General features: G+C 31.2%; 3 protein-coding genes across 3 annotated transcripts; 2 read left to right on the forward strand and 1 right to left on the reverse strand.

The window, feature by feature from the left end:
• Positions 1 to 3223: 3223 nt before the first annotated feature.
• LOC105122921 (phosphatidyl-N-methylethanolamine N-methyltransferase-like) lies at positions 3224 to 5361 on the forward strand. The gene is made up of 2 exons (XM_011022301.1): positions 3224 to 3525; positions 4921 to 5361. The coding sequence occupies exons 1-2, from the start codon at positions 3281 to 3283 to the stop codon at positions 5168 to 5170; spliced, it is 495 nt and encodes a 164-aa protein (XP_011020603.1). The 5' UTR covers positions 3224 to 3280; the 3' UTR covers positions 5171 to 5361.
• Positions 5362 to 7187: 1826 nt separating this feature from the next.
• LOC105122922 (uncharacterized) lies at positions 7188 to 10877 on the forward strand. Its single transcript, XM_011022303.1, has 5 exons — positions 7188 to 7929; positions 9571 to 9628; positions 9723 to 9806; positions 9962 to 10103; positions 10295 to 10877. The coding sequence occupies exons 1-5, from the start codon at positions 7503 to 7505 to the stop codon at positions 10646 to 10648; spliced, it is 1065 nt and encodes a 354-aa protein (XP_011020605.1). The 5' UTR covers positions 7188 to 7502; the 3' UTR covers positions 10649 to 10877.
• Positions 10878 to 12844: 1967 nt separating this feature from the next.
• On the reverse strand, positions 12845 to 15156 carry LOC105122923 (probable WRKY transcription factor 40). Its single transcript, XM_011022304.1, has 4 exons — positions 14757 to 15156; positions 13978 to 14304; positions 13737 to 13853; positions 12845 to 13465 (listed from the first exon to the last, which is right to left on the reverse strand). The coding sequence occupies exons 1-4, from the start codon at positions 14913 to 14915 to the stop codon at positions 13109 to 13111; spliced, it is 960 nt and encodes a 319-aa protein (XP_011020606.1). The 5' UTR covers positions 14916 to 15156; the 3' UTR covers positions 12845 to 13108.
• Between the last annotated feature and the right edge of the window lie 7921 nt (positions 15157 to 23077).

Genomic DNA, 23077 nt, shown 5'->3' on the forward strand with positions numbered 1-23077 from the left:
TGGAAGCGGGTTGGAATTGGTACTCGGGATGTATTAGGGTACATAATGAAAGAGATAATTATAAGTCTAAGCATATTCTTGTTCAACACAACTATTAATTGTAGTAAGAAAAACATATATATATATGATTCCATTGCACTCTTCTTTGCATCTAGCTACTTTTGAGATTTCTTGTAATTGTCTTTTCTATTTTCAAGCCACTTGCATGCCTCGTAGATGTCTTAGGTTAAATCAATGTCCATCCCTAGTGTCCACTAAAATACCTCTAGTGGTTCTGTTTAATATATGTTAATTTTTGCAGGAGGAAGAGGACAGGCTCTTCTCAACTAGCAATGCAACTAGCTAGATCTAGTGTTGTTTAATCATGTCCCTTTAAGCCATCTTACGTAAGTGATTATGAAATCCATTGAACAGTCGGCTTTAGGAGTGTTTCGCTGAAAGCCTAGGACTAAAATGCATGTTGACCTATTTTTGACATTTTCTTTATGGAGTCTAGAATTAAAATCAAATCAATCACCTCATTATTATTATTTTTTTGTTTTTGAACTATCACTAATTTCAAGCTAGAACCTAGGTAGGTAAGCAAGTGATCGATCGTTGTTTTAGACGTTGAGAAAGTGTGTTTATTATTGGGTTACATGGAGGCTTGTTTTTGCTTAAAAACAAATTTAAATGACTATTTTTTATATTATTTTTATTTAATTTTTATATCAATATATTAAAATTATGGAAAATTATTAAAAAAACTATTTTTTAAATTTTTTTTAAAATTAATCAAACTTTTAAAACCCATCAAAAAAATTAAATTATGACCAAAGGTTCCAATTTCTTCTTTATAAATTCTTATGCTGACACCCTGCCAAAATTTACTTAAAATTAGTTAGATGCTGACGATACGTGACGAGTTTGCTTTTTATTTTTATAAAAACTATTATAAAATTGATAATATAAAAAAATAATATTTTTTTAACATTAATAATAATTGTTTTTTCTAATTTATTAATTATTTTATTAATAATATTTATAACATAAATGATAATATTTTTAATATTCATACTATTACTTATAATAAAAAATAATAATATTTATAACACTAATAATACTATTTTTTATATAAATATTTAGAATTATAATAAAAATAATTATATTAAGAATTTAAGGATGCTTATAATACAAATAATAATATTTTTTATAACAATAATTTGAATTATAATAAAAATTAATAATATTTATAATACACATTATTATATTAACACACATGTGGTTGAACATGAATGTGTCCAGGTCCAAAACTTGACATTAGGGGAGGATGTGACTAAACCCAACTAGGGGTGGTCATGGACTTGTCCAGACCCAAATTAGGTTAAACATAGACGCATCCAAACTCAACTTGGGGTTGAGTGTGGTTGTGTTCAGACTTAACTTAGAGTTAAGTGTGTTTGTGTCCAGAATTTTAATTATATTAAAAATAAAAATAATTATAACACAAATACTATTATTTTTATTATAAATAATAATATTATAATAACAATAGAAAATGAACACCTCGCGCTTCGTCTACCCTAGCACCATATGGTGCTAGGCAACCTTTTCCTAGTAATTAAACCCCAGCGCCATATGACGCTTGGAAGTGTTTGGGTAAGCCAGGTCACGCCCACCCCATTTATAGACCTGAGCACCACATGGGTGATAGGGGTGGCTTGGGGAGAGCCAGCATACCTGGGTCATGACAAAGGTCCCGATCATTTAAGGTCCAGTGTCATAACCGTAGCTTAATAGGTTTTGCGTGATCTAATTCTATTAGGTCTTGATAAAATATTTTAAATATTTTAATTTTTATTATAATTAAAAGTATTAATATCAAAAATCATATTATTTGTGTTATAACTATTTTATAATAATTTAAAGTATTAATAGTAAAAATAGTACAATATATGTTATAAATATTTTAATTTTTCTTATGATTAAAAGTATTACTTTTAAAAATAGTATAATTGTTGTTACAAATATGATTATTTTATTATGATGAATAGTATTTGAGTTAAAATATTATTGTTATCATTATTAATAAAATTTAAAATATTCATATAAAAATAATATTATTTGTTCTATAAATAATATTATTTTATTTTATAATTAATAGTATGAATACTAAAAATATTATTATTTATGGTATAAATATTAGTATTTTTGTTATAAGTAATAATATTATAATAATAATGAGAAACGGAAACCTGGCGCTTGTGCTGCTCTAATGCCACATGGTGTTGAGAGTGCGATGGTCAATCTGGCCTTATCCAAGACCAAAGCGTCGGGTGGCGTTTTAGTCTGCCTTATTTGTTGGAGCTGCCCAATGTCAGGTGCTGCTTAGGTCAGCCCCACACAATGATAAGTCGCTAATATATCATGTGACACTCGAGTCTGTCCCACTCAAGGAAGGGGTAGCCAAAGCGCTAGATGTCCTTGTATGGATAGCACCAACGCCAGGTGTTCATTACCCGTGACCTGTAGTCTCACCAAAATTTATGCGAATCATTTTCTTTTGAATTATTCCTTTAATAACAATGCATCTCGGTAAAAAGATAATCCGATTCCTCTCTCGTTATCCCTGCAACTCTTTGTGTCAAGAGTTGAGCTGCCATTATACTGCTTCAATCCATAATATTTTGTATTTATGTAAACGGTATTTTAATATATTATATAATTTTCTCTTATTCTTCCTTTTTATCCGGGCATATGCTTATATAAAATTAAGAAGAAATTTAACATTTTTCTTTACAATAAAAGGTTTCCTTGTAGAAAAATTATAGGAAATATCATACATTTTATATTCACACAAAATATTATACAGTTTATATTCACACGTATCTAAAACAAATTGCATAAATCAAAATTTAAATTTAAATACATCTATGAGTGAAGGTAATCAAAATATAGATAGATGGATATGCTATTTTTCTCAAAAGATAAGTGCTAGAAATTGAAATTAACAACTCAAAATAAATCAATATTGTGCTTATCATCTCAACAATACTAGGCGACATTGAGCGAAAATAAATGCATTTAGTTCAGAAATTCAAGCTCTAGCAACTGGGCTAATGAACAGTTCTGAAACTGGGATCAGCCCATTAGACCCGATATTACTTTATTTTGCCTGAAAGCCCATGGACCAAAAGCACCCACAAAATAAAACCTCTATAGGCTCCACAACAGAACACAGCATCTCCGCAAAATCAGTGACATATCAGGAAAAACACTAGGAAAACAAGCAGGAGAGAAAATGGGAATCTTTGCAGCAGTAGGTGTGTTGCTCCCATTCCCATATTACTACTGGTTATGGACAAACCCACAGGCATGGGTGAACCTATGTGGGAAATACAAGGACCCATCAAAGGTGATGGCCTATGTTTCACATTTCCTCAAGTTGTTGCAGTTCATTTCTCTTTTTTCAGTTTCCACTCCCTCTTGGCCGCCGCCTCTCTACTTCTGGCCCCTCTTTGGCTTTGGTCAGTTCCTCAACTTCAGGTCAGTTTTTCACTGTGGTATTATATCTAACATATCAATATGTGCCTGTAACTGATCGGACCCAGTTAGGAATTCATGTGAAGCTTCCATCATTTTTTTTTTTTGGTAATGGAAATGCAAATACTTGGCACGTATATGTAGCACATTCATATATGCCTACAAAGATCGGTGTCTGGGAGTTAATGTTTCCAAATTCGTATCTTTTTTATGGAGATGAATTGTTGGTTATGGACCCAATTCGGATTTCAAGTTTTTTTTCTTAAGATAACGTTTGGTAATCCGACAGTGATGTTAAGATATGGCTGCATTGATTTATGGTGGTCAGTTGAGCTTGGACCCGGTTGTTGCTCTGTGGATCTTATAGTTTGTATAATTGTTGGCTTAATATTCCAGCCTAGACATGCTTACATAGACGGCCTGCTTCGAGTATAAGATCGGCCAATCAGGCAGTCTTTGAAATCAATGGCTGTTGTTGCATGATCCTCAATGCTTGTCTGAAAAGCATAATTTCTTTCACGTGTCTAGGTTCAACTCCTCATTCTTGACCATACTGTTTGTGATTTTGCTTTTTTTGTGTATATCTGTTTTGACATTCTGGTTCTCTCTTTCTTCTTTTCCCTTTTTTCCTCTAACCACAGAGTTTTAACTTTCAGCTTCGGCACTCCGTAAATTTCTGAACTTTATGAGAATCTGGGCCATGTTCCTGGACCGAATAGTAATCTTCTAAAATATCAGATTTGGTGTAAAAACTAAAAAGATCCTGCAGTAGTTGGATCAGCTTTTCACTGGCTTGTTTCGTTCTGCCTGAATTTTGGACTTTTCTTGGCATACCCCATTCAATAAAATGAGAGATGAATTTTGTTAGTTTTCTGTTAAAAAAAAATGTTTACAACCTTAGAGTGGACACCCTTTGCACATTTTATCTTCCATGATTAGACTTATCTCTGGATATCTAGTCCCGATTTCCAAGTCCAACATTTTGTAAATGTGCATCACGATATAGATTGCTTGTTTCTTTGCTCAGGCATCCCCGGCTAGGTGTACAGTACGGATTCTTTTTCATGGGATCAGGGTGACAGAGAAATGATTTTATCCTTTGGCTGATAGTTAGCATGCTTTTGAGGCTTGTAATTGCATGACTTCCTTGAACTGAAAAAAGTTGCATTTTTCAATCTTGGAGAATTACTGTTCCGGTTTTGGGGAGTTAAAATTCCTTAGCAGCAGGATACTGGTCGTGGAGAATAAACGAGAGGCTCTTCTCATATAATGTGATTCTGAGGCTTTGCTTGAATGTTTTAGCTGCTCCTGTCTAAATAATATTAGATTTTGTGGACTCTTTTTCTTCCATCTACTTCATTTTGCGTTTATAATAGAACCTGCACATTACAATTACAGGGTATACCAATTGCTTGGTGAAGCTGGTACTTACTATGGTGTACGCTTTGGGAAGAATGTCCCCTGGGTTACAGAGTTCCCATTCGGGGTTATAAGAGATCCACAGTATGTTGGAAGCGTTCTGAGTCTTTTTGCATGTCTATCTTGGGTCCCTTTCCAATACATTCTCTTGTGGACTCTGGGCTATGTGTTCATGATCCACCTGGAATCAAAGGAGGATCCAGCTACTCGAGCAAAACCAATCTCTTGATCACAAGTCTGACAACTCTACCATGCAATAAGAGATTGGATGGTTGGAAGATGTTCTCTTTCTCAGCTCTTTAGTTTTAGTTGAATAACATCTTCATTGTGAACCTCTTGGCCCTGTGTTTATTTCAAATCTTGATGATTATTTGTTTTTTCTCATTCTGATTACTTTGGAGGTGCTTCCTTGTTTTCCAAGTGGTGTTTTGTAATCTACTAGTGTTGATGATTTCACTGTATAAGATAATTTTTAATATATTCAAAATTAATGACAAGTATCAAATTAATGCATACATTTACTTTAGCAACATGAATTCAACTCCTTTCACAATTTAAAATTTTCATTTGATTTTAATAGGTTTTACACATGTTTGAACACATGTTTCAGAAAATCAAAGTGATTTTAACATTGTTAATAACAATAATAATTAAATATTGAACAAAACCAACTTTAATAAATGATGGTTTTTTATAATTATTTTATTTGATAGATAATTGATAAAGTACATGTAATATCAAACAGGGACGGAGTAAGAAAAAAAAAATTAAGAAGGGTCAAATCAAAAATTAAAAGGATTAAGTTAAAATTTTAATTATTTTTAAAATATTTATATAGAAGAGGATTGAAAAACAAATTTCTTATAGGGGCCGAAGCCTCTCTCAAGCCACCACTATATATAACATTTATAATTTTACCATTTAATATATATATATATATATATTATTTAATATTAAATAATAAATATTTGAATTGATACTTGAAATTGGATGATAACATAAATATTTAAATTGTTTTTTTGACATGAAAATATAATAGAAACTCCCTCCTTAAACATGGTCTCTATAGGAGCAAGTATCATTACTTCTTAACCAATTATTAATTTGTTACTACTTAAAATTAGTTGGGTGTATTTATTTTTCATTACCTATTATTTATATATTATTTTTAAAACAATAAGATATAATTATATAACATATTAAGATCACATGCTCTACTAAAGGGGGGGTGATGGTGAATATAATAAAATTGTTTTTTAAAATATTTTTTGTTTAAAAATATATCAAAATAATATATTTTTTTAATTTTTAATTTTTTATATCAGTATATCAAGATTATTTAAAAACACCAAAAAACATATTAATTTGAAATAAATAAATAAAAAATTAAATCACTTCTGAAACTTCAAAAACAAACAATTATGATGTTTGGTATTGTGGTCCAACCACATTTTTGAAAGTTTTTTTAATTAGTTTTGAATTTTTTTATCATTTTTATTTATTACTATTAAAAATAAAATAAAAACTTATTTTAATATGTTTTTATTGAGAAAAAATATCTACCATATTGTTAGATAAACTTTAAAAGAACTGTAGTAAACCTAACTTCTTAAATGTCCATGTGAACAATAAAAGAGTTTTTTTATATTATTTTTAAATTTTATTTTTAATTTTTTCCTTGATTGAATCTTTTCATTTCATTTTATTTTTCAATATTATGTTAATTTTGAATTAGTTTTTATAATTTATTTTATATTACTTTTTATTTATGCTTAATTTTATAAGTGTTTAATTTTATTATTATAAAATAAAAACTCCATCTTTAAATATTTATTATTTCTGTATTAAATTGATAATAAATTAAATATATTTTTATTTTAATATTTTTTAAAAAATATCATTTTGAATTTTTAAAAAACTAAATAATATTTTTTTATTAATTACCTAGTTATTTTTAGATTTATTAAATTAACTAGTTCATGTCAAAATAATTTTTATGTTGGTTGAATTTAACTAATAAAAATTCAAGTTAGAAGACTTACAAATTAACTTATTGAATGGGATTTAATAAGAAATATCAAATCATTTTGTAATTTGATTTTTTTAAGTTGAATTTTTTTTATTTTATGTGAACAATAACGTATGGCGTTCCGGTAAATTAGTTGTATTCTTACAGCATTATCCATAAAATATAGTACCTTATTTTTTTCAAAAATTGAGGTATTTAGCATATCAGTGTTCAGACATCCTATTACGTGGCACATTTTAACTAGGAAGTTCACTTTTTCTCTCCAATGGAAAAAGAAAAGGAAAAGGAAAAGGAAAAAGTCCACTCTCCCACTTTCCCACACTTTCTCACTGCCCAAACACTCATTCTACCTTCAAAATAGAAAAGCGACTTCTTTCAGCACCAATATCTCATTTCTACCCACCAACGCAGCACTCAAATCTCTCTTTACTAAGCTCAAACAATGACCAGCGCGACAGAAATCTCAGCTTTGAAAGAGTAAATTCGAAGCATTACTGGGGGCATCTTGGAGAAGAGGAAAGGGGGGAAGGCAATGTCGGGAGGCCCACCTAGAGTGCGGGCCATGAACAGCATCAGAGAACCGGAGAACAAGGAACCAGAAAAGCTGGCGACGAAGAAGAAATCCACCAACGAGAAACAGCCGCCGCAAGAAACGGAGTCCAACAACAGGAGCAAGAAGAAATGTGGCAGTGGCAAATTCGTTGTTTTGAGACAAAAGTCCATGAATGCTTCCTGCTCCTCCTACGCCTCGTCGGAATCCTCGTCGCCGCTTAGCCGGGCGTCTTCGTCTTCCTCGTCGTGGTCTAGTGGGAGAACGGCGGTAAGAAGGACCGCGGTGATGGTAAGGAAGAAGCAATGCGGTGGTGGTGGTGAAAACGAAGTTCTGGTGGGGGATAATAGCACCGATGACTTTCAACTTCAAATTAAAAAAAGATGTGCTTGGGTTACACCTACTACTGGTAACTTTTTTTATATATTCTCCCTCTCTGTTTTATGTTTTCCTTACAGGTGTGTTTGAATTAGGTGTGTTTTTACCTGAATATCGATGTTCTTGTGATTCTTGAAGGTTCAAGAATTGAGAGGTTTGGATGGTAATGGTTTTAAAGGGGTGTATGTGTGTATTTGGTTTATGCGTGTATCAATGATCCTACTAATTTATGGAAAATGGATTTTTTTCTTAAAAAAAAGTAGGAAATTAGTCCTTGGTGACTAAGAGAAATATCTATCTATGTTGAATTGGGTCTAGAACATGCTAAAAGCAAGTATTAATGATCCTACCAATTTATGGAAAATGGAGTTTTTTTATTTAAAGTAGGAAATTAGTCCTTGGTGACCAACAGAAATATCAGTCCATGTTGAATTGGTTCTAGAACATGCTACAATCAAGTAGGTTATGCATCAAATTGCAAATTGTTTTACTCTTGTTATTTATGTCAAGGAAGGCACTTTCTTTGACAGATGAAAGAATTTCATTAGGCTTTTGTGAGGTTGATATTCTGCTTCCATTAGTAGTTAGCATCTGTTATAAGAATATTATTTCGTACAAGAAAACCTTAGGGCGTTACTTGTCATATTTATCTGAATTTGGCCTTGGTTTTCATGAATCTTGATAATGCAAAACATTTATTAATGGGAAAGATAAAATGGAATAACTTTTCAGCAATAAGTATTGAATTAGTTGCTAATAACATTTTGTCAATTAATCTTGAATTAGTTTGGCATAAAACCCTGAAGAAGTGATTTTATATCACAATCATTCTCATTTAAGTGGCAAGATGTTCATAAATTGAGGGGGTTAACTGACATACTAATATTCCTGCATTAGTAGATGCCAGAGTTTGAGGTGTGTGTTCCTGTGCATTCAGAGCATTCATCTCCATCTCATATGTGGTCATGCTCCAGGAGCAAACTTCTACTCTTAACATTCCTGCAGGGCTAGGCCTCACCACAGATAATCGATAGTGAAATAAAATCATGTCCCATTAACTTTAAAGTTTCCTTATCAGAATGTTTTGGATGCACGTTTTGCTAAATGATGTATAGATGAACTAGGAAACTACGAGATGCTGGTTTGTTTTGTGGCAAAGCATGCTGGCGTGTTTGCATGTATGTTATGGGAATACCCCTATCAAGAGGAGGGCGATGAGTAGGAATAGATGTAACTGAATCAAATATATCATTTTTTTTTATTTAATGGAAATGGTTCATGTCTGCCTTGCATGGAGACTTGATCTAAGCTATAGAATATGATGGAATCAAAAGGGGAGTAGTTCCAAGTGAAGAGGCTGAAGCTCAATGTTCTGTTGATTTGGTTTATAGGATGGCCAACCAAACAATTAAACAATCATGTGGCTAGAGGATTCTTAGATGCAAAATTCTTTATTTCAGGTTCTGTAACTTACTGCAAACCCTCTCTGGAAACAAGATAATTAAAATCCAGCTAGTTAATTCGTAACTGTTCTGCATTCAGTGGCAGGCTGCAAAATGCCAGATAATTTGCTCACTCGCAATTTTCTTCCCTTGATGTGATTATAATTACTAGTTTTGAACTTTTCTTACCAAGTTGAATTTGCTAATTAATATTTTCCCTGCTCCAAAAGATCCAAGCTATGCCACTTTTCATGATGAAGAATGGGGAGTCCCAGTCCATGATGACAAGTATGCACTCACAAAACCCTTGGGATATCTTCTTCTAAAGTAAAAGCGGATCTGGTGGTCCCCTTAGTCTCTGATCATTTCTTTCAACATGCAGGAAGCTGTTTGAACTGCTAAGCCTATCGGGTGCTTTGGCTGAACTTACATGGCCTCTCATTCTTAGCAAAAGGCATATATTTAGGTATTGGTTATTTCGAATCAAACGTGTATGTTATGATCCTTTGATGCTTTTGCTGTTCTGGCATTCAATAATCAAAAGACGACGTGAACTGTTGATGCTCAAACTTTTATTGGGTATAACTTGATTGACTCAGAGGTGTGTTTATTTGCATACAGGGAAGTCTTTTTGGATTTTGATCCAGTTGACGTTTCCAAATTAAACGAGAAAAGGATAGCAGTGCCAGGAAGCCCTGCCAGCTCCCTACTGTCAGAGCTAAAGCTCCGATCGATCATTGAGAATGCACGTCAAATTTGCAAGGTAGAGATGTGGACTTTTTCAATTCATGTTTTTCCCCCCTGATGTAAGCCTGATATTGACTTCCTGTTTTTTGTTATTTTCCTTAAACAACTTATGGTAAAGAAAGCTCAGGGTTTGATGTGATATTTTTGAAGATTGTTTCAACCATGACCTTTAAACTGCTGTAAACTCGCATCTTGTTGATGCTGCAGGTCACAGATGAGTTTGGGTCGTTTGACAAATACATCTGGAACTTTGTGAATCATAAGCCCATCGTAAGCCAATTCCGATATTCCCGCCAAGTCCCAGTCAAGACTCCAAAAGCAGAGCTCATAAGCAAAGACCTAGTAAAAAGAGGGTTTCGCAGCGTCAGTCCAACAGTTATATACTCATTCATGCAAGTGGCTGGACTAACAAATGATCATCTCATAAATTGCTTTAGATTCCAAGAGTGTACAACCAAGGGAGAAGCAAGGGTAAAGGATGACTATCTTGAGGCTAAGACCAAAGTGACAGAACTTGAGGATCCAATGGATGTTGGATTATCTAGAGCTGTCGATGAGTAGAATTCTTATACATAACCATAAAAAAATTTGTTTGGCAAGTTGAAGGCCATGCCAATTTCTGTGTCTGGCATTCCTTCAAGGAGGGCTGTGTCTAATGGTTTTGTACAAAAGATAAATTGCTTCTAAAGAAAGCAACTGCAAGCAGGTATATTTGCAACAATTTGATTCATGTAATTATTTGTATGAATGACATGTCTGTTATGTATACATATCATTTTCTTTGTTCAAGCGAATATGCTGAAAGACTCACCTGCGTTCAAAGTTAAACCTTCTTTGTCCTTGATATGGTATCTCTTCTTATTAGCTTTTCAATTCCAGGTGAGATCTTATATCTCCTTGCAACCCTAGGGGTTGATTATTGTACTAGTTACTACTTACTAGTGACATACTATGTGCTGATGACTTTTTTCTGTTGGCCGGTGGCACAAATATATTTATGTGTTGAATCCACACGGATTTAATGTCTTTTCTAGTGTGTAATGGAATAACCATCTTGGTTCGACTTATTCTCTGTTGTTGGAACTTGAAAGAGACTTTTATGCTCTAGATTTCTGAAAGTCATCGTAATCAAATTCCGCTCACTGAAAATATTCGGTGAATGGAGGTTCTGCTATAAAAAATCAGTATCAGTAATATGAAATTTACATATCTGTGTTTCAAGGTCCATGTTCCTTTCCTTTTCAGTGTTGTGTATAGATTCCAGAATTCCTGTAGTCAAATAAACTTTATCGCATACATTTAATCAGCGCTTTTCCTTTTGGATTACGGCAAAATATTCTTCTATATAATGTCATATATGGCTGCTGCTTGTCTAGCAGAAAGTTTGGGATGTCTTGCTAGGAATAAGACATCAGCCGCACCCCAAATTCATGGAATGCCAAGTGAAACGAACTGTTGGTTTTGATTTGTTGGGTTGCAACAGGAAATGCATGTTCTTAAACTTTTAACAAGGCATCTGAAGATATCACAGCTAGTTTTTCTCGTCATAAAAGAGCATATCAAGATCCTAGTAGCAATATACTCCTTTGGTTCCTAATCATAACATGATACTTCGTCTAATGGGTAAGTTACACAGCAACTGGAAATCCATGATCTGAGTTAGCAAGTCAGTCAGCAAATTGATTAGCTTCCCTCGATGTTCGTCTAATGAGAACCCTCCCATGGTCATAAAGGGTCACATCTTCTGCTGAACATAGAAACAATTTCCTAACGAAAACGTAAAGAAAACATTCCTTTTTGGAGATAAAAGGATTGTCACTAGCAGATTGTTTGCCAAACACAAAAGATGTCTGATGGTAAGACAGCCGAGGTAAACGCCACTGAACTAGTTGGAACAGCAAGAATCAGAGGACATCAACCTGTTTAGGCCTCAGTTAGCAACATTCTTACTCTAACAAGAGAAATCTAATAGGACACTAGTAAATTCTAAGCATTAACTATTGCAATTATTGTTAAAGGAATTCAAATTAACAAAAAACAAATATGAATATAAAAAAAAGGAGTTTAAAATTTTCGTTAACCACAATATTTTGAAGTGTTCTAATTAATTTAAATAAAAAAAAAATTATTTAGAGGTTAAATTAAAAATATTGTTCTATTTTTAATAAATAAAACAAAGCGTGTGTGTACATTGTTCTATTTTTAATAAATAAAACAAAGTGTGTGTGTACATATATATATATATTTGGAAAGTTATAACACAACGAACCCACATAATCCTGATAAGTCAAAATAGCCTGCAAAATATATTGATAACCGGTCAAATTAGCCGGTTTTCTTTGACTGAAAAGATTATATTCCAATCCTCAAGTCTTCAAATCCCAACCACCTCGGCTTAATTTCACACTAGTTTTTGCACTCGGAACATATGCTTCAAATCATGTTTGAGAGAGAGACAGCCCCAAGTAGTTCTGGATGGTTAGAAGCCATATACTTTTTGCTAAATGAAAGTTCAAGAACATAATATGACATAACTATAGTGGTCCTGGAATCCAGTTATGCTAACCAGATAGCCATATTTGGCCAACCAGTACCTTGCGCACTTACAGTCAATTTAGGAAATCTAATTGATGTACAATTGCTCCCCTAGATGTCTTCAAATGGCAATAACCCATTAAAATACACTAAAACTCGCACTCTATCACAAGGTTACCCTTGACTCTGAAAGACCATTCATTTTGATGGTTGATTATACCAATTAAAAATAGACCATTATCCATTAAATGGGAAAAAACCCAAATCCAACTATTGAATCTCAAAATGAGTTTTGGATTCTTCATGTAATCATATACAGTCCTCAAGGTGCCATCGTCCTTGGGACCTTTTGTTCCCCCATGTATCAAATGATGTATTTACAAATACATTGCAAAATTCAAAATGGTCCATGGAACCCTACATAATTTATAAAACTCCAACTAAAGTTTGGTAGGAGCTGATTCTTTTCCTATCTAAGCTGAAATTTCACCACTTCTCGCTGTGATTTTGCTGAAACATTCTTCCTGAGATTGCTGCGGCCAGTGCTGCTGTGAAATTGGGATCTTTCGTTAGCGAAGAGGCCATCTGCTCCACCAAGAATTTCCGGACTTCAGGCGTATCCGCTCTTGGTTTTGAACTCCTGTCATCATTGCTTGACTTCGATTTTGTGAGATCAAGAGTAATGGTTGGCCCAGATGAGGCTAGGGAGGCTATGCAGGGTACTGGACCGAGTGTTAGACTACGGTTTGAACCTGATGTTGCCTCCATTGAAGGATGTGGATGGTTGTGCTCTCCTTCATAAGTTGCCACTAGAATAGATTGGTCATCGATACTCCTTTGAACCTGAATGAACCACAAAACGAGACAGAAGCATCTTAGATTTCTACTCAGCCTTTTCATTCCACACAGAAGAGAGTTGGAATTAAAACCTTTATTTCATTTACTGATTATAAAGAAAACTTGGACAAATTCATAGTCCATGGGAGTTAAAATACTGATTTTACGCGATTTATCAGCCACAATACGGCTAAATTGAACATGTGAGATATGGATGAAATTGACTCGATGCTCGTATATAAGCAATAGAGAACTGTGTTTATGATTCTGGCCCCACCTTCTTTTTCACAGGGCAGCTTGGAGCAAAAGAGCACTTGAAGTAAGCTCTCGGACAAGGGTTATCTCTTGTGACTTTTTGGCCATATTTCCTCCATTGATATCCATCTTTCACAATCTGCAATAGATATGCAATTACTTAGCAACCCATGAAAACATGTACATAGCATATAAAACATAACCTGTAAACTTTGGAAGCAATAAAGATTTTTGCAAATGAGGAGTGTATTATATGGACTTACAAGGCTTGTATCACCAGCTTCAGTCCTGACATAAGCCTTCGAAATCTTATCTTTAATGACTTCTTCCCTTGGTTTCTTGGATGATTCTTCATCAGTTGAGCTACTCTCAGAGCGCCCATTCATTGCAATGTTATTATCGTTGTTGTTGCTGCTTTCAGACTTTCTTTTCTTTGATGGGGCAAGAAGCTCCTTTTCTCCATTGTTGCTCATGTAATCCATCAACTGGCTTCTTAAAGCATTGTAGCTCTCACACATCACAGTTAGCATTTCAGTTAACTTCCTGTTTTCTTCGCTCACTCGGTTCAGTTCCACTACCAAAGCTCCGGTCTGGAATTAATTAAACAAAATAAAATCAACTTCAAAACTTCAAGAAGACTTCAAATTTCAGAAGCACCCTCTAATCAAGCTCAACAAGTTCCTAGCTAAAACTTAAGACGGCTGATAGCTGGTAGTCTCTTTTGTGCAAGTTCTTTTTAATTTTATTTTTTTCATGAAACAATGTTTTGATGTTATATAAAAATGCTTCCTAAGCACCAAAAACATTTAAAAGGGTTAATCATATTGTGAATTCTTTCTTGAAATTAAATGACAAGAATTCATCATATCTAGTTCTTTCTTGAAGTTTGTTTGAAAAACAAAACCTTGAAGCCGTGTATTTAGCCTTCAATTGATGGCCAGAAACCATGAAAAACAGGAGGAGGCACACAACAAAAAACCATAGAGACATTAACAGATTACTGCAAAATGAGTATCTGCATATATATATATATAAAGCTAACCTCTTCTTTGGCTGAAGGCTTGGTCTGAAAATCCATGAAAGTGGGTTTCAATTCTCTTGCCATCCCAAATCTTTCTGCATCTACCGGAACTTCACTTTTCACTCTTAAAGGATTAATATTAAGATCCAGAGAAGTATCAACCCACGATGAATAATCCATAGCCGCCTTGATCGAACGGGTCCTTCTTGACAGTCTCCTTCAAATTTATTGACCAGGTGATTTAGCTAGAAACTTGTATAAGCTTTAGACTATTTCAATCTTTCTTGAAAATCCTTGTAGCAGTAGCCAGTAAAACTAAAACCCAAGAAGTTGCTGAATGAAGGCAAAAACTGGGGTATATATAGAGAATTCAAGAGGGCTCAACTCGGCCTGGTCGTGGAAACTTGGTGGAAAGGACATGGAGAAAGATAAGATATATAGCAGTCCTAGTAGGTACACCGTACACGTATTTGCTCACACGAGATCTGAAGCTGCTGGCATGTGCTTTTATCTTTAGTTAGATTGATGGACGAGACCTTGTCGGTTGGGAATTGACAACGGGACAATATTTTTTTGTCAAAGTCAAGCGCCCACCAAAAAAAGGTGAAGGAGATCTAGTATAGAGTGGAGCCATAGAAACAATGGGTGGTGCTGTGCTGTGTGTTGCATGCGTGTGTAAGGTCAAGTCCTTGGAAGTTTAATGCTGACCAGGTGCAGATACAGCTTGATACAGCTGCCCTCCATGCCTATCTCCTAAGGAAGGCGGTGGAGGCAACTCAATTTCTCCATACGTTCATGGCCATTTTGACCTTCTCAACAAGGGTTTAATTATTAACAAAAAAATAAATAATAGTGAAAGAGAAGGGTTTTTTCAACACCCCCTTTAGATTTAGTCATACAGACTAAAAGAAAATTTTAAAATGTTAAAAATAAAGAATAATAATAATAATAATAAAAGCTAATTCTGAGAATGTTACATCTCCTAAAAAAAATCAACGTTATTTTTTTAATTTTATTTTTTATTAAATTATGCTACTTTTAACATACATATTGCTAGAAAATAAAATAAAGCTAGAAAAATATGTAATAGTGGTATAACAAAGACAGAATAATTTTCTTCTATATCCTATTTGGCTATAATCAAAAGACTTAATGAAATATGAAAAAGTTTTTTTTTACTTTTAATTTCTATTATTATCAAATTTATAAATTTTAAAAAATAATTTGATATTTTTTTAACTTTAATTTAATTCAAATATTAAATTTAATAATATTATAATCACACTAATTATAAAATTCACACTAGCTCAATATATTGGCCCAAATCCCAATTGATCTGGGATTTGATTAGTTTAGATTTAAAAAACATAGAAAAATAATTGACCTCACATAACTTGGTCAAGACCTAAGTTGACCAACTATTTAGTTAACTCTAGATAAAATATAGGTCAAAAATTTATTTATTTAAAAAAATAAAAAAAAATGCTTGATTTAAAAAAAAATTTGATTCTACCCAGATTAATCTTGCTGGCCCATCACTCCGGCCTTATTTGGAATAGACTTTTTAATCCGATTTTAAAATTATAATAATAATTATTTTTATTTATAAGTTGACTCAAGTTGATCTATATTAACCCTCATAACCTGTGAATCGTGCTTTATCTCTAGTTGGCCACCTGAGTCAAATTTTAAAATTATAATAATAATTATTTTTATTCTTAAATTGGCTAGATCAACCTAGGTTGACCCTCCTTACCCTAATTCAAGCTTTTTCTTGAGTTGATATCTAAATTAAGTTTTAAAACTATGATATTAAATATTTTTATTCTTACATTGAATCTATGCCCATGTCTCAAGCCTTTTTCAATATTAGTCCTGAATTAAATTTTAAAATTATAATAATTATTATTTTTATATTTATTTTAACTTCAGTTGACAATAAACCCAACATTTGACTCAGGTCTTATTCCAAATCAACTTTTAAATTAAATTTTAAAATTATAATAATAAATATTTTGTATTTATATATCTTGATTGAGTTTAATTAAAATTAAAAGTTTTTTATAATTTTTTTTTTGGTTATACAAGATAATAAATATCATCAGTTCACCACTCTTCGACAAAAGAAATCTCTCCAGGAACCTGTGCATGTCCAGGCCGAAGTCTTGAGCGTCAACTAAAGTAGCTAATTGAATACAGATATATATATTTTTTTTTCAAGAATTGAATGATTTTACCCAAACTCGAGACTTTACGGGCAAGAAATCTTCTTCTTGCCATCCAAACCAACTATTCAAATGAATCATGAATTGTTTGACCCCACGTACAAATATCATTAAAAAAAATAAGTAAATAAAATAATTTTAAGATCCCTGATATTTCTTTAAGTAAATTGAACTAAATTATTTTTAATTAAGATGCAAAGTGATATTCTTGTAATTTTAAGATATTTAAAGTTACATAAAATAAAATAAAAAACCTTCCATTTCAAATTCATCATTTCTCGTATTTTTTAAATTATAATTTAATATATTTTTATAAATGTTACCTTCCGTTTTTTAATTTCTTATCAAACATTTTTTTTATGTTTTTAAAATAAAACAGTGATATATATATATATATATATATATATATATATATATTTATATAGAGAGAGAGAGAGCATTACACAATCTCAATAAAACTGTGACGAACTATTACATACATGGCGTGAAACACGCCATCTCCAATATTTAGAGTCCACTGGATAATTGACCTCTACTGGATATCAAATCTAGTTTATTTTAAATATAAAAATATATTAAGATGTTATTAATATTTTTTTATAAATATTTGTTTTGTGAGGCCTTAATTTAAAGTAATCCAATTGATTTTGAATATTCAAAAGCAAGCTAGACATTTGTAAAAACATAATTCAATTAAAAATAATTTTTTTTAAATTATATATATTTTTTAATTTTAAAATAATAATATATTTGGCTGACTTGAATTAACTCCAGTTAACATGGATCAACTCTGGTTAACATATCAAATCCGTGATTCAGGTTATTAAATTATAATAATCTCATAGACTCTGGTTAACATATCAAATCCGTGATTCGGGTTATTAAATTATAATAATCTCATAAAAAATAAATAAATAAAATTATAAAATCTAAATTTCAATCAACTCGATATTGAATAATAAAATTGAAAAAAATTAATTAAAAAAGAGACCTAAAAAAACAACTTGGTTTAACATGTCAAACTCACAATTTGAGTCATCAGACTGAGATAATCCTATAGAAAAATAAAAATAAAAATAAATTATAAAGTTCAATTCTCAATTAATTTAATATTAAAGGACGATGCTAAAAATAAAATCAATTAAAAATAAACATAAAAAATAACTTAAAGTCCATTTGCCAAATATATGACTTGGATCATGAGACCGAGATAACATTATGAAAAGAAAATAAAAAAGTAACATGATTTAACTCATAATAACTTGTTAAATTTATGACTCTAATCATGAGATTATGATAATTCTGTAAAGATCAAATCAAATAAATTATAAAATTTAATTCTCAATTGACCTTATCGGATCAATTATTGAATAATAAAAAATATAAAAATTTTAATTAAAAAATAACATAAAAATAAGTCAAATCAATATTGGTCAACCCGTTAAGCACTATTTTCGAGTCATGAGATAAATCATAAAAATCAAACTAAAATAAACTATGAAGTCTAATTCTCAATCAAATACAATATTAAATAACGATATTAAGAAAAAAATCAATTAAAAAAATCAAGTTAATTGGATTGACTTGCCAAACTTGTAATCTGGATCACGAGACAAAGACAATATAATAAAAAAAAATCAAATGTTAAAGGACATAAAACTAAAATAACCTCCCGTAAAGAAAAAAAATGACTTGATTTAATCGAGGTTAAAATACTAAAATTCACAACCTGATTAAGATACCAAGATATTTCTATAAAAATTAAATAAAAACGGATTATGAAATTAAATTCTCAACCGATCTAATATTAAATGATAAAATTAAAAATACAAAAACAAAAGTCCATTTAGGTTAACAAAATGATAAAATTAAAAATACAAAAACAACCCAAGTTCATTTAGGTTAATTCAATAAGCATTATTATCAAGTTATGAAACTAGAATAACCTAATAAAAAATAAAATAAATAAATAATAAAAACTAATTTTTGATTAACTCAAAATTAAAAATTAATTTACTATAATCAACTAGGTTAATCTATCAAACATAAAATAAAAAAATGAAATAACATAAAAAATAAAAAAACAAATGTGTTTTTTTTTCGGTGCCACACCAAAAACACGTGGGATTGCTATGGCACTTTTGCCACGTGTTTTCTGTGTCTTCTCAATCAATTAACAATAATCAATGTTAATGGTCGCGTACACCCTGTCTAAGGGTAATAACTTGACTTTCCGTACATATAAATTTAACCGTGAAAATTGAAGTCTGCATTTCACACCCTTTGCACTTTAACCTCTGATTTTCCTCTGTACCAAAAATTATGATTAAGCCTCCTTTCCCTGCAGGCTGCATATACAAATGTCAAGCTTGGTCGGCTGCTTATGGATGTAGACAGCGGAGATCACAGTGATCAATCTACTTTATATTTATTTATTTACTTTTTTTAAAACATCACATAATTTTTAAATTGAACACTGCAATTTGTTTGGAAAAAAAAAAAATTCTATCAAGACTAGCTATTTTAATTTGAAGATAGCGTGGATGGCTACTAAAATTAAGGTATAGGAAATAAATTTATTTATATACCACCTCAGCCAAGACTCTAAGAATAAAATATATATTTCATTAAATTACAAGGGAGGAGATGATTTAAATCTTAGAACTTGCACGACTATCACATGGTTCTTGAGTCGAGGAAGATACTGGTTCTTTTATGCCCTCTTATGCTTTCCACTTGAATTGATTTATAAAAGCACTGCGATTAATGGTCATTACAAATTAAATAATATGATTAAGAGCTTTATTTATTTCTATGTTTTAATTTTTTTTAAATTTTTTTATTTACTTTAAATTAATAATTTTTAATGTTTTTATATTATCTTGATGTGTTAATATAAAACATTATTTAAAAAAAAAATTATTTTGATATATTTATAAATAAAATTTTTTTTTAAAAATAATCATTATTATATTTTAAAATAACCAGTGAACTAATATTGTAAAGAAGCATTCCAAGGTGTTGATGACAGCATCGTGCCCCTGAAATCAACCTTTGTCTTAAAAAGGTTGATATTAACTACTCAAGTATTGACTTGTCAAATATGTGGACTTGACCTTGTAAATAGAGGATTAGACAACTAATTATACATGTTTCAAAGGCATGATAAGGAACCCTAATATGCAACCCTTTTGTTTTCAATAAAATGATTATATTATAACTGCGTGCTTAACATGGTTGTTTTTGTTTTTTTTAAAGTATTTTTTTTAAAAAAACCAAAATTTTAAATTATTTCTTTTGTGTTTTGTGTTGATGTTGAAAATAAATTTTAAAAAACAAAAAAATATTATTTCAATATAATTTTTAAATAAAAAAATATTTTAAAAAACAATAACTACCACATCACTAATCACCCTTTATAAATAATAGAATTATCCTTAAAAAAAAAATATATAAGATACATGTGGAATTGTACCATCCTTTCACATATAAATATAAAACTCGGTGTAAGAATAATTTATGGAACTCACCAGTGATAAAAGAAAATGTAAAACATGCCATAAAAGTTGATGCTCTAATCGTGCAATTTTCCACGTAGAAAAGCCAGATTAGAAGGAAAACAATATAAACATGCGTTAATTCTTGTCTAGCATTCTTTTGAGATTGGATAGACGGTGGCGGTGGTGTACGTCACCATCTTAGTTCATGCCCTTCATCACACAGCAAGAGCTTTTAGGCAAAATCGCTCACCTAATCCTCCTAGCTCCCAAGACTCGGCCATGGAATTGGTGGGCAGTCCATCCAACTCGAAATAAAACTTTTCCACCACGTTTCTCATTCAAGTTACAGGTTTTGCACTTTTCACAGCAAGTTGATTAAAAAAAACTTTGATTAATTTAGGGTTTAATTTAAGTTGATAATCTGATTAATCCAAGGAATTTCGTCTTTCATTAGGATAAGCACAATGAATAAACTTATTGTCAAAACTAGCATAATTAACAAATAATTAGCACGTAAATAAAAGTCTCCGTGGAAAAGAAGAAGAAAAAACCTGCCCATCCATGCTAGCCATTTTTTATTTTCAGTTCAAGGACCCTGGTCAGGGACGCCGTCTGTAATCCGAACATGTCCATGTCCAACTAATCTACGGGTCGGAGAAAAAGTAGAACAACGAAAAGCATGCACGAGACTGGTTCGATTAATCCAATGTTTATTATTATAGTTTTGGAGGAAAGGTTCATGAATTCAAAATTTCGTAATCTGTGGTCATATTTCCAAACCACATGTTTTAGACTTCTGCTACCCAAATTTCAACAGCTACCATGACTTCAAAAATGGCTGACATTAGAGGGCCCCTTCCGCCATAGATGCTCTCAGATAGTACAAGAAGTAGCTCCGAGAAGGAATAACGTGGAGAAGGGACACCAAAGAAACAGACGGAGAACTTCCTCTGTCGGTCCAATGAGCTTTTAAGAGTGATTAAGATTAATTAATTTGTTAATTTCATAGATTTTGAAATTAACGGTGATACAAACCTTCAATAATTTCATGACTCTAAATTATAATTATTAAAAAATAAATCTAAAATCGAGCTACACATATTCTCTCATGTATTATATTAATCTCTGTCAATGGTCCCAGATCCATGATGGTCAAGGAACCACAGGGCAATAGTCTAGGCAATTTGAAAAGTAGGAGAATAAATGTATACTGCGATTTGAACACAAGTTTGACACGCTCCATTTTATAATATCCCCACTTGTTTATAAAATAAAAATAAAAATAAAAATGTCTTCTTTCAGCAGCTCCACAAGACATACTCTTAAACCCAATCCAGCCTTACGGTCTCTACTAATAAATTTATTCTTCGAAAAGAATTGAGTTTCAAATTAAATTAAAAAATAATTATCTGGTAAAAGTCCAGTTGTTCTAATTATGTTGTTAGTGGTTTTGTTAATCTAGTTAAACGTGATTCCCAGTCGATTATGTTGATATTAATAAGTTTTTTTTTTTAAATATAAAGATGTTGTTTTAATAAAAATAATTATTAAAAATATATTATTTTGAGTATAGTTAATCAGTCAATAACTTTATACCTAAAAGAAATTCATCACATTTTCTTTAAATCATGGAATCAATTCGGATCTAAATTGTCTGTCTTTCGTGATCACACTTTTAATTCTCGAAATAGATTTTCGATCTCACGGTGACTAAAAAAACACTTTAGAAATATTAAATCGTGGACCTAAAAAAATATAAGATCCCACTAAATTATCTCATGTTCAGGGTGTAATGTAGTTTGATAGAAATTATTTTTTAAAATAAATATTTTGTTGAATGATTTAACTGGGATAAAAAAAATCTAAATAATATTTAAAATAATAAAATTTTAAATCAAATCAAATCAATAATCTAATCCAACAGAATAAATAAGTTTGCATACTCGTGGTATATTTTGAAGGGATTAAAACTTTTTTAAATATAAAAAAATATTATAGGTTTTAAAAAATTCTTTGATATTGTTATCAAACATGAAAATACACTTGTTTTGAGCTCTTTTTTTTTTCTATCAAGATTAATTTCTCTATTAATGTATTTCTTGTTTATTTTAGCAAACACAATATTTTTAATTGGAATCAACATTTCTCTTAAAACAAAAATATTTTATAATTGTTAAAGTAAGTTAACAAAACATATCAAAATAGTATATCCATATTTTATATGTGATTGAAAGATAAAAAAATTTATAAATGTGATAAAATCATGTTTAAAATTTATTTAAAAATTTTAAAAATAAATCATGTTTAAAATTTATTTAAAAATTTAAAAAAAAAAATGATTTGAATAGAATTTTTTATTTTACTAAATTGAACCACCCAGTTTAATATATTTTAGTTTGGTTTAGATTCGATCTTCATTGCTCATGTGAATAGCAGAGAACATCTTCACTGTTTATATACAAAGCAAACAGCGGAGAAAGCTTCCATGCAGCAGGAGAACAACAAACACACTCGAAGGAGGCTATCCCACGCAGCGATTCTAGGAAGTTTTTTAATTGAAGCAAAATGACGGTGACCAGCTAGTGCACTATCAGTGAAGGAGAGAGGAGAACACACC

The sequence above is a fragment of the Populus euphratica genome, unplaced genomic scaffold (genome assembly GCF_000495115.2).
Source record: "Populus euphratica unplaced genomic scaffold, PopEup_1.0 scaffold8.1, whole genome shotgun sequence".
NCBI classification, from domain to species: Eukaryota; Viridiplantae; Streptophyta; class Magnoliopsida; order Malpighiales; family Salicaceae; genus Populus; species Populus euphratica.

Excerpts from the sequence above, each read along its gene's own strand:
- LOC105122922 (XM_011022303.1), top strand. The coding sequence starts at position 7,503 with ATGTCGGGAGGCCCACCTAGAGTGCGGGCCATGAACAGCATCAGAGAA. Across the intron at positions 9,629-9,722 it reads GTCCCAGTCCATGATGACAA|GAAGCTGTTTGAACTGCTAA; the intron begins GTATGCACTCAC and ends TTCAACATGCAG. Across the intron at positions 10,104-10,294 it reads ATGCACGTCAAATTTGCAAG|GTCACAGATGAGTTTGGGTC; the intron begins GTAGAGATGTGG and ends TTGATGCTGCAG.
- LOC105122923 (XM_011022304.1), bottom strand. The coding sequence starts at position 14,915 with ATGGATTATTCATCGTGGGTTGATACTTCTCTGGATCTTAATATTAAT. Across the intron at positions 13,854-13,977 it reads AAGCTGGTGATACAAGCCTT|ATTGTGAAAGATGGATATCA; the intron begins GTAAGTCCATAT and ends TATCTATTGCAG. Across the intron at positions 13,466-13,736 it reads GCTGCCCTGTGAAAAAGAAG|GTTCAAAGGAGTATCGATGA; the intron begins GTGGGGCCAGAA and ends TGGTTCATTCAG.
- LOC105122921 (XM_011022301.1), top strand. The coding sequence starts at position 3,281 with ATGGGAATCTTTGCAGCAGTAGGTGTGTTGCTCCCATTCCCATATTAC. Across the intron at positions 3,526-4,920 it reads GGTCAGTTCCTCAACTTCAG|GGTATACCAATTGCTTGGTG; the intron begins GTCAGTTTTTCA and ends TTACAATTACAG.